The 12,119-nt window shown below is 43.4% G+C and overlaps 1 protein-coding gene across 1 annotated transcript in view; it reads right to left on the bottom strand.

The window, feature by feature from the left end:
• The window catches only part of LOC142859156 (cytochrome P450 2B1-like), a 37,213-nt gene that overhangs the window by 15,043 nt on the left and 10,051 nt on the right, over positions 1–12,119 (bottom strand). Inside the window, exons 2-6 of the mRNA XM_075989523.1 lie at positions 8,949–9,111; positions 8,662–8,811; positions 5,829–5,989; positions 4,760–4,936; positions 4,180–4,321 (exon numbers count right to left, since the gene is read on the bottom strand). Of these exons, the coding sequence (XP_075845638.1) occupies positions 4,180–4,321; positions 4,760–4,936; positions 5,829–5,989; positions 8,662–8,811; positions 8,949–9,111 (793 nt within the window). The remainder of the gene's footprint in view (positions 1–4,179; positions 4,322–4,759; positions 4,937–5,828; positions 5,990–8,661; positions 8,812–8,948; positions 9,112–12,119) is intronic.

The raw sequence follows: 12,119 nt of genomic DNA, 5'->3' as shown, positions 1-12,119 counted from the left end.
TCTGTTTTCTGTGAGCCAATAGCCTAGGAATGGTGCAGAGCCAGGAGACTGTGGAGAAAAACAGTGCACTCTGGGACATGCACACCTGTGCTTTTTTGGGCACCTGTCTCTCCAGTCATGCTTAGAGTTATGTTAGAGACTTTCTCCAAAGCTCCAGCCTTGCTCATAAAAGAGAGAAAAGGAAAACCCACAGAAAAGGGCTATTTTTCATTTGTCAGTTTGAGTGAGTGCTTGAGGGGGAGATGGTAAGAATTCTTTCCATTTCAAATGTAATGTTCCTACATAACACACACCAGAGTCAGACAGACAGACAGAATTCTTTGCATGGAATTTATATATAGAAATTCAGGGTGCTGGAGAGCTGGGTTAGTGGATAAGAACACTGACAGCTCTTGAAGAGGACCCAGGTTCGATTCTCTGTAGCCTCATGGCAGCTCATACTATCTGTGAATCCAGGTCCAGGATGTCCAACACCCTCACACAGACATATATGCACACAAAACAGCAATGAACGTTTGTAAAAAAAATACAGGTTAAATATCTGAGGCTATATTCTCAGGAATAAAAGGGAAGTAAATTAATCTGTGTATAACTGAATACAGAATATGAACACATTGGTGAGTATATTGACTGATGAAAGGGCTCAGTCAGCAAATGCATTGATTTCCATCCTGAAAGCCTGGCTTTGACATCAGAACCCATGGGAATATGCAGGAGAGACTCAACTGCACAAAGTTGTCCTCCCACCTCCACACATGAGCCACGTAGACAAACTCACAACAACATCACATCGATTTCAAATTCTTAGAATGTGAGTGTGTAAGTCAGCCAAGCAATGAATGAGTCGGTTACTAAAGGAAAGATTGCTGAGTGAGTGAAATGAGTAAAGCAAAACTGGGTTGATGTGGGATTCCCCTCTGAATGCTGTGAATATCATTGGTTAATAAAAAAAAGCTGCGTTGGGCCTGTTGATAGGGCAGAACTTAGGTGGGTGGGGAAGACTAAATTGAATGCTAGGAGGAAGAAAGGCGGAGTCAGAGAGAAGCCATGTTGCCTCGCTGAAGACAGATGCTGGAACTTTAGCCAGTAAGCCACAGCCATGTGGTGATACAAAGATTAATAGAAATAGGTTAAATTAATATGTAAGAGTTAGCCAATAAGAAACTAGAGCTAATAGCCCAAGCAGTGATTTAATTAATACAGTTTCTGTGTGATTATTGTGGCTAAGCAGATGGGAACCAAAAAAATGCCTCTCTCTGCCAACAAATTGGTGTACCAATGTGGTGGACTAAATCCATATAAATCCTGAGAAAGGTTGGAAAAGAACTCTAGAAGCAAAAATTCAAAGTTTAGCCACATTTTTCCCCCAAATGGTCTTTGTTTCCTGGCGGCATGCTGTGGCTCCTTTAAGAGTGGTCTTGCTAATTTAGCCATAGCAGAAAAAATGCCACACTGTTTTGAAATGCCAGTTTTCTGGGCCATGCTGCCAGCATGACCTCTGGCTCTTTCAGAAGGCTGAGCATTTAAATGGGGTTTGTAAACAGCATGTTATAAACTGCTTAATAACTTCACATAGACCGACTGCATACTTGGAATTGGGCAATGTGCACAGCTTGCAGAGGTGGTGAATGGATTTCCACCATGTTGGACTGTGTGGAGTAAACAGGCTGTATCATATTTAATCTAGCAATGCTGCAGCTTAAGTTTTTAAGAAGTGCTTAGCATATTAAGAAGTGCTCCTGGATAGTTAAGAATTACCGATACAGCTGGGCGATGGTGGCGCATGCCTTTAATCCCAGCACTCGGGAGGCAGAGGCAGGCGGATCTCTGTGAGTTCGAGACCAGCCTGTTCTACAAGAGCTAGTTCCAGGACAGGCTCCAAAGCGACAGAGAAACCCTGTCTCGAAAAAACCAAAAAAAAAAAAAAAAAAAAAAAAGAATTACCGATACACAATAAAGACAGATTCAGATAGAAAAGACCTCTAAATGGGTAACAGTGTTGGATAAATGTACATAGGCATGGGAGAGAGAAGAAAAAGAATATAGACAGTTATAAAAACAAGTAAATGGTTAAAATGGTAAAGTCTTTAATGAGACAGAGTAAGACTTCTAGATTAAAAGGAGTAAAGAAGGAATAAGCCACATAAAGATGGGAAATTCAAAGTCTGGATTATGTATATTATTGTGTTTTCTTTGAATTTTTTGACTGCAGAGAGACATTTAATTTTGGGGACTGCTAAGCTAAACCAACATATATATTTTAAAGGTATTTTGACTTCAGACTATGGGTCTAAGAATATGTTGCTTTGGAAAAGAGGTTCTTCTTTTGTTTCCACAGAGGATGAGAACCTGTGGATGGCTTCCAGACTAATGTGCTTTGGTGGACCAAGACCCTCTGGAAGGTTGACTTGAACACCCCTCAACAAATTACTTCACCCAATAAACAGCAGGAAACAGTTAGGAGAAAACTATGCCCATATTCCCAAATATTGCTTACAAATGTTTGTTTACATTCAAGGGGGATATGCTATAGATACTTGCATTCGTATGTATCTTGGTTTATTGATAAAATTTTAAGGTCAATTTTGTTATATGTATATTCCTGGTTTTGATTAAGGTATTGTGTTTGTGCAGCTCATTTAGTCATTTAAGATTTTTTTTTAGCTGTACAGAGTTGTATTTCAGATAGATAGGCATTCTTCAAACCTTTCAAAGACTATAGAAAATGGCATTTAAAATGCTTTAATATTATATTTTTTGGGAGTCTTTGATGAAGTTGGAGAATTGATAGTTATAGTTTTCCTTCGTTATGATAACAGATAAAGTAGATACAAATATTGTAACTATAATTTTTGCGTGATACCTGTTTTGTTATATGTAATTTTACTATGTTGAAGGTAAAGCCTTCCTTTTTATTTAAACAGAAAAGGGGAGGTGATGTGGGATTCCCCTCTGTATACTGTGAATATTATTGATTAATAAAGAAGCTGCTTTGGGCCTGCTGATAGGGCAGAAATTAGTTAGGCAGGGAAGACTAAACTGAATGCTGGGAGGAAGGAAGCCCTGCTGGAGATAGACACTGGAACTTTAGCCAGTAAGCCATAGCCAGTAGCAATACACAGATTAATAGAAATGGGCTAAATTAATATATAAGAGTTAGTCAATAAGAAAATAGAGCTAATGGGCCAAGCAGTGATTTAATTAATACAGTTTCTGTGTGATCATTTTGGGGCTAAGCAGCTGGGAACCAAAAAGCAACTTTCTCTGCCAACAAATTGGCACCAACATGGACAACTACAATCCACTTTAAACCTGAGAGAGTTTGGGATTATATTGAGTCTAGCATGCCAGGTGGCCGGGAAACAAACAAGTAGCTTCTTCCAGCACTGGATGTCCACGTTCCACTTCTCACTCATTGTATTACTCAAATAATAAATCAACAAAGGCTCATACACAAATAAATCAATGAACATAACTAACCAATAATGAAGTGATGTTAGGTTTAGCAAAGGAATATGTGAATGAATAAATGAACAAATATAGGAATAAACAGGTAGGTGTATTGAATGATAAATAATCACAGATAAATGAATGAATTATTAAATGGGTACATGGAAGAATAGATAGACACGTGAAGGGTGAATTCAAAGGCCATTGGGAAGGATTAAGGAATGAGAAGATTTGTATATGAATGAACCCGTGAATCAATGACAGAGAGCCTGCCAAACCAGCTGTGATAAAGGATAAAACTCATAAACTGATTCATCCAAATAAATGAGTGAAATATATGTCATTGGGTCAAACAGAGATGAAAGAATCAAGGATTAATAATCTATGGGTATAGAGAAGATGGGGCAGAGGATTACATGCGTGGGTGAATAGGTATGTAGATGAATATATGGATGGGTAGATAGTGGATGGGTAAATGAATAGAATGGGTAAATGGATGAAGAGGTGGAAGGACAGAAAGATGAGTGAATGGTGTAAAGACAGAAGGAAAGAAGGAGGGAAGAAAGAGTGGCTGGAAGGATAGATGGTTATATGGATCAACCACCCATAGCACTGTCTTAGTTTAGAAGGAGGCCAAAGCTTTCAGAGTTCTATATGTAAGAAGCCCATGTCTCTTTTATCCACACAAACCTCTATAGCCAATAGGGAGCTAGAAGCTCCCAAACTCACCTGCAACATGGGGGAATTTGAGCATGAACAGGAAGCCATAGCAGAGTGTGGTACTGCTGGTCTCCGTGCCAGCAAAGAAGAGAGACAGCACAGAAATCATGAGGTTCTGGTGATGGAACTCTGTGTGTTGGTTGGACTTCTCCTGGTTCCAGATGGGAGAGCGAAGGGAGGATCAGGGTGCCTGGAGCCTTGCAAGGAGATGCACACACATCCTGGGAACTGTCCTTCTGTTTCACTATCTGGACCACATGGCATTTTTCAGTCCTTGACAATGTCACTTGGTCTCTTCTCTGTCTTCTCTCTCTACTGTGCTCTCTTGTAGTTTAGCACGGTTTGTCTCCCAGGTTCTTTCTTTCTCTGAGGCCTTTCCTGCCTTTTGTCCCTCACTCTGTGTTTCTTTCCAAAACTTCTTTCTCCCTATCACATTTTCTCCTCCTTTTATTTTCATCATTTTCCAGACACTTCTGCATCTCTTCTACTCCATTTCCTGTCTCTCCTCCCCATCCTCTGCCCCCCTTTCCTCCGCTCACATCCTCAGCCTTCACTCTCAGCCATCCCCTCTCATTCATGCAGGACTTACCTTCTCCATGTGTATAAGGTAGGTATCAATAAAGTCTCTTGGATTGTTTGGGTCCAAGGTTTCCCGGTGCTTCTCCACGCTGTGGCCAATGTAGTCAAGGATTTCCTGCATGTTTTTGTAGATTTGTCGATGGGTACCAGGAAAGAACTTCAGGAAACCCGAATAGAGCTCAAACATCTGAAAGAAAGAAGGGCCCAGCGGGTCACATGGAGTTATCAGGTCTCAGGAAGGGGCCAGTGCTCCTAGGTCCACAGATGTCATGAAGGAACACAGACACAGACACACACACATCATACATGCACACCATACATACACATGCCTTTGAACTGTATCTCTAAATCAGTCTCTAACCTTCATTTTACATCTCTGTATCTCCCTTTTCTTCTCTGCTATCTCTCCCAGTCACCTTGCTGTTTTGTCTTAATTTGTTTCAATTTGTGGGGTATTTTATTTTTAACACATTTATGCTAGACTGGATTTAAATTCAACATGTAGCCTAGGACCAGCCCGAATTTCTGATAGCCCAGTCTCCAACACCAAAATGCTGGAATTTCATGTGTTGTACACCACCAAGTCCTGGGGATGAACTCAGGGGCTCGGACATGAAATAGTGTGTCCTCTGTCCTCTGCATCCCCCATGCCATCATTTTCTCATGTCCGGATGGGTCTGTATTTCTGCATTCAAGCCTCTCCATCCTGCTTAACATTCTTCTTTTGTTCTGCTCTTTCCTCCCTCAATTCCTCTAGGACACAGGCACCTTGCTTTTCCATGTTGTTTCCGCCATTCTTCCAGCCCTAAGATATTCCCCTTTTTAAAATTTTTTTATTATGTATACAATGTTCTGTCTGTGTGTATGTCTGCAGGCCAGAAGAGGGCACCAGACCTCATTACAGATGGTTGTGAGCCACCATGTGGTTGCTGGGAATTGAACTCAGGACCTTTGGAAGAGCAGCCAATGCTCTTAACCACTGAGCCATCTCTCCAGCCCCCAAGATATTCCCTTTTTTGCCCAAAGAACAGTCTCTTCTTTTCTCTGCCTTGGAAGTTCCACTCTTCCCACCCACTGACCTGGCCTGAGAATGAGCTGGTGAGCAAGATGGTCTGATAGATCAGGTCTAGCATGTGCAGGAACTGGCGGTCTTTTTTATCAACACGTTCTCCAAAGACAATGGAGCAGATGATGTTGGCCGTGAAGTACTGGAAGAGGAAGGTGGGGTCCAGAGGTGTTCCTAGAGGATGAGGACACAGGACAGGAGATAGGGGTATAGAACCAGGGAAATATTTGGCTTCAGCCCCATCTCTGTTATGGTGTCCTCACCACTCACTGCTCAATGAACAGCAACAGCTGCTACCACATTTGCACATAAGATGCACATAAGAGTCTGGGCTCTTTGCTCAGAGATGCACGCATACTTTTATTTAACTTTCCTCAGTAATATAGAGATTATAAAGTGCTATTTATATACACAGAAGGGGGCACCTTCACCAAGGAAACTCAGCTAATCATTACTGGAGCTAGGATGCTGGGACAGAGAGGTGGAGTGTGTGTAGTCAGTCTCCACACCACTTCTCCTCCCAGGACAACATCCTGACTCTGAGCTGATAGTTAACTCCTCCTGGAGGGAATGGTGCAGAGAAGGGTTCAGGGATGGCTGTGTGAATTTCCAAGTCCTGCACAGTCCATGTGCATCTTCCAGTCTTCCTCCATCCCTCCCTCCTCTGACTTCCTCCATCCCTTTTCTGATTTCCTCCATCTCTTCTTGGACTTCTTCCATCCGTTCTCTGACTTCTTCCACCCTTCTCTGACTTCCTCCATCCCTCCTCTGACTTCCCCCATCCCTCTGTGACTTCCTCCATCCCTTCTCTGATTTCCTCCATCCCTCCTCTGACTTCCCCCATCCCTCTGTGACTTCCTCCATCCCTCTTCTGACTTCCTCCCTCCCTCCTCTGACTTCCCCCATCCCTCTGTGACTTTCCCATCCCTCTGTGACTTCCTCCATCCCTCTTCTGACTTCCTCCATCCCTCTTCTGACTTCCTCCATCCCTCTGTGACTTCCCCCATCCCTCTGTGACTTCCTCCATCCCTCTGTGATTTCCCCCATCCCTCCTCTGACTTCCTCCATCCCTCCTCTGACTTCCTCCATCCCTCTTCTGACTTCCCCCATCCCTCTGTGACTTCCTCCATCCCTCTGTGACTTCCTCCATCCCTCTGTGACTTCCCCCATCCCTCTGTGACTTCCTCCATCCCTCTGTGACTTCCCCCATCCCTCTGTGACTTCCTCCATCCCTCTGTGATTTCCCCCATCCCTCTGTGACTTCTTCCATCCCTCTGTGACTTCCTCCATCCCTTTGTGACTTCCCCCATCCCTTCTCTGACTTCCTCCATCCCTCCTCTGACTTCCCCCATCCCTCAGTGACTTCCTCCATCCCTCTGTGACTTCCCCCATCCCTTCTATGACTTCCTCCATCCCTCCTCTGACTTCCCCCATCCCTCTGTGACTTCCTCCATCCCTCCTCTGACTTCCCCCATCTCTCTGTGACTTCCCCCATCCCTCTGTGACTTCCCCCATCCCTCTGTGACTTCCCCCATCCCTCTGTGACTTCCTCCATCCCTTCTCTGACTTCCTCCATCCTTTCTCTGACTTCTTCCACCCTTCCTCTCACTTCTGAGCTCTGTGGTGTTCCAGAAGTCATTAGTCCCTGCTGCCTTTGTGTGCCAGGTTCAGTCATGGACCCTGGTGGTTGGAGGGCTGTTGCCAGTCTAACAGTATTGGGGCCACTGTCGCTCCTCTTCTTGGGGTTGTCTTGTCCATGATCTCTGATCCTGTGTGGATCCTTCCCTGGGGTTCAACAGCTTCACTATCAGCCTTGGAGATTGCATCTCTTCCTCTGAGTACCTCCATCACTGACTTCTTTCTCCCATAATTCTTCTCAGCCTCTGCACATTTTTTCCTTCCACCCCCACCCCCACTGACCTCTCAGATCTCCAGAGAAAAGTCAATAAGAAATGGGAAATGCCCCGTGTAAAGAAATGGAGGTGCAAACAACGGTGTTGTCACTAATGTGACCTGTTATAAAGAATCTTAAAGTGCCCAGAGTCCCTCTGAGTTCTACCAAAGTCAAACTCTCATGAACCTCTGTGTCCACTCTGCTCACCAGCACACTCACAAGGAAGGAAACTGGGTTCCCTGCTTAGACCATGTCTGCAGGTCCTTCTGCTCCCTTCCCTTCATTGACCTAGAGTCCACATTTATCTTTGATAAGACCAGGGGCGGAGGGGGAGCCAAAGTGGTCTTGAACTCTATGTGCAGTAGAAGAGGACCTTGGAAATCTCATCCTCCTGCCTCCACCTCTGAAGTGCTGGGATTACAAACATGCATGACCATGCCCACTGTATATGGTGCTGTAAGCTCTGCACAACTCAGCCACAGCCACATCAAAGGCAGGACCTCACATTGTAGACAGGGCTGGCCTTGAGCTCATGGTCATCTTGCCTCACCTTCTGAGTTCTGAGAGGATAGTGTCCACCAAAACTATCCAATTGACAAAGAGAATTAATTCACAGATTGATTTTTTAGAGAGAAGTGACCACCATGGGCAGTACGTGTTTCTGAGTTGTTTTGGAAACAAAATACCTCACATTTCTTTCCTGCCCTTATGATTCTCTCTTTCTACCTGTGTCAGTATCTCATCCTCTCCATACTCTGTGTGTGTCTCCTCTCTCTCTCTCTCTCTCTCTCTCTCTCTCTCTCTCTCTCTCTCTCTCTCTCTCTCTCTCTCCCCCACCTCTGCTCTCTGTGTGTTTGTTTCTCTACCCTTGTATGTCTATTTCTCTTCCTTAGGCTCTGCACTCAGGTGCCTTTGTCACCATCTTCCTTTCTGCCCATTCCCTGGGACTCACCCTGGGATTTCCGCAGCTCCTCCACCAGACATCGGGCCTCCTCCTGAATCTGCTCCTCCACACTCCTCTTGCCTACGCCTAAGTCCTTCATGGTGACCACAGAGAATCGCCGAAGGGTCTTCCAGCGTTCGCCACTGGAAAAGAATATACCTAAAAACGCAGGGGAAGCATGGGTGGGTTACCATGAAAGTTCAAAGACCCTGAGTCCTTCCCCACAGCTCAGGCTCCACCTCTCACCCACATCTTCCTGGACCACATCTGCCACTTCACCGTGTCCCATATCTCACCATATCCTTGTGCAACTGGGTCAAACAGAGCCATTGTCCCCCTGCCAGAGAAAGCCTCAGCTTGGTCCACCAGAGCCTCCCTTATGGCCTCTGTCCCACACAACATGACCACGGGCCTCGGTCCCAGGTGCACTGTGAACACGTCTCCATATTTTTCTCGAAGCTGCCAAGCATAAGGGTATGATGGTTGTGGTTAGTCGGTGCAGACATTGTTGTTACACTGTGAAAACACCTAGACACAGACTGGTAAATAGGTACCCCTCCCCTGGCCACTATTTCTCTCCTGAGGACCTAAAGGTGAAGGTTAATTCACCAAATAGGCAGGGTCTGCACTGATTGGTTGGATTTCCTAATCAGTACACCAGCACTGTAGAGTAGGAAGACAGGGTAGCACTTGTTTATAATTCTGGCACAAGAGAAGTAGAGACCAGAGAATCGGTAATTATTCTTGTCTGCATATCACTTTGAAGCCAGTCTCAAACTACATTTGACTCAATCTCAAAAAAAAATTCATTCAGATATGGATGCAGTTATGTATTAGTTCCATGCCCATACCTTTCAGTCTGGCTAGGTGAACCATGCTTCCTGTGGTCCATCTTCAACCTGTCCAATGCTTCCTAACAACATTCAGAGAGAACGACCCTGACCCACCCACTGGGTTACATAGGAAGGGAAAATGATAGTCACCTAGTAGTAGTCCTGAATGTGAGTCATGACTGCAGTATGGACAGTTGGGAAAATGCCTGGCAGTGCAACCATCAGGGCATCTACAGGGAATTGGTTCCAGGAACATGAAAACACTCCAGTGCTGATAGCCCTTGGGAGCATGGTGTGGTGTTGCAAATAACCTTCCCTCACCCTCCTGTAACCTTTACTCTCTATAGATGGCACTGTAGCTAATAGAAATGAAAGGCTATGAAAATGATCAGTGCCAAGTGTTGTTTGGGGACCATGCTAAGAAAAAGCTCTGTACACGTTTGATATTGATGTATTCATTTTTTTGCAACAATGAACTGACAATCCTCAGACCAGATCAATGGTGTAAGTGAAACTTGCCAACTTAATGCTACACAAATGCAAGTTTTGTTCCCATCTGCTGCATCTAAATGATGTTCAAACACAGATGCAGTTGATGGTGTGTCGGGATAGTGGGAGGTAGTGACTACAAGGGGCTGAGACAGGGACCAGTCTTGATGTTCAACATTAATGGTTAAGAAAGTGTTCATCTTTAAAATTCATGGAGGTAGGCTTTTTTAGAGGTGACCCAGTTCAACAACATCTTAACTCAAAACTTAATAGGCAGGGCAGGAGAAGTGGCTCAGTCGCTAAGAGCACTGCTGTTGTTGCAGAAGCCCTGAGTTTTGTTCGACCTTCCATGTCAGATAGCTAAAACCTGCCTGTAATGCCAGCTTCATGGGATTTGATGACCTCTTTGGCTTCTTCAGATATCAGATATGTATGATACCATTTATACACACACTCACACATACACGAGTATGATGATGATCTTGATGATAATACATAGATATAGAGATAATAGATAGAAAGTAGATAATAGATAGATGATAGATAATAGATACATACATAGGTGTGTATAGATTGATGGATAAATATCTGATAGATAGATAAAACATAGGATTTGCAAACATTGTAATTGGGGCTCATTGGATAAGAGCACTTGTTGCATAGTTGTGATGACTAGGATTTTATATCTCAGTACCAATACAATAAGCCAGCGGGTTGGTTCATACAAGCATAGGACTCCTGATTAAAGTTTTGATGGTGAAGATAGGATTCCTAGATCTTGTTGAATTCCAGATCCAGGTTCAGGGAGGGATCCTGCCTCAATGGAATGGGCAAATTGATAGAGGAGGACAGCTGGTGCCCTCTTCTGCCCTCTACCCCCATTAACTTATATTAACTTGTATTATATCGTCTCTTTTAGCCATGTGGCTTGGTACCTTATTCTGCAAGGCAGTCATATCTTGCTTCTTCTGTGGCTGGGTCATGACTACAGAATGTACTTCCCTCTTCCCATAATTCTCATAGTCCCTCCTATACTTCCTGCCTGGTCACCCTACCTATACTTCCTGCCTGGCTACTGGCCAATCACCGTTTATTTAAAATATAAATGACAGGGTACAGACCATTGTCCTACAGCACTCCCCCCTTTTTAAAACAAGAACTCTGAATCTAATATCTTTTTTTTTGCTTTTTTCCTGTCCATTATCCATAACAACTTGTAATCAACATTCTAAACAAAGGAAAATATCCAAAGTCCATTTTTTGGGAATGTGGGCATAATTTTCCAGGCTACTTCCTGATGGTTGGGGGCACTGATAATCTTATGGGAACCTAAAGAAAATTTAGAATTATGATCAAGTCATGACTGTAGTATCCTGTGAGGCCTGATCATCTCAGCCAGCAGTCTTGAGGCTGTTATGGATGTAGAACTTAGACATCTGGGCCATCTGCTTCTAGCAGAGATTTCTCAGGTGGTCTTCCTTGATCAAATCTGATTTTTCTTAACTCAGAATGAATCTAAAGCTTCTCATTTCCTGTGGAAACAAAAGCAAAACCTCTTCTCCAAAGTAACATACCTTTTGACTTCATTTTTGAAGTCAAGGTATTTTCAAAATACCTTTCTTGTATTAATTCAGCAATATTTATAAACAGATATCTTTTAGCAGCGGGTTGCTCCTTCCTCATCATTCAAACAATTCAAAGAGAACATAATAACATACAGTATCCAGACTCTCTTGTATTTTTCATCTTTACATGGCTTTATTTTAACCTCTATTTATTTTAGTTTTAATTTTTGACTTTTTGAGACAGGGTTTCTCTGTATATCTTTGGCTGTCCTGGAATTCCTTCTGTAGAACAGACTGTCCTTGAACACACAGAGAGTGAGTGTTCTCTGCCTCTGCCTCCCAAGTGCTGGAATTAAAGGTGTGCGCCACCACAACCAACTACTCTCTTTTTTTCTTTTAAGGACTTTATGCTTTTTTTTCCTCCCAAGCCTACATATAATTTTAAACACACAGTAAACCATTTAGAGATTGTTTTCATCTTTGAATCTATCTTTACTGTATATCTCTCTTTTTTCTGACCATATGAGTCTTTAATTTGCTAAGCAATATGCCTAGAACTAAAGCTGTGGCTTTGATGGCT

Source organism: Microtus pennsylvanicus, chromosome 1 (genome assembly GCF_037038515.1).
Source record: "Microtus pennsylvanicus isolate mMicPen1 chromosome 1, mMicPen1.hap1, whole genome shotgun sequence".
NCBI classification, from domain to species: Eukaryota; Metazoa; Chordata; class Mammalia; order Rodentia; family Cricetidae; genus Microtus; species Microtus pennsylvanicus.
The sequence above is the reverse complement of the archived record's forward strand: the minus strand, read 5'-3'. Positions and strand labels throughout refer to the sequence as shown.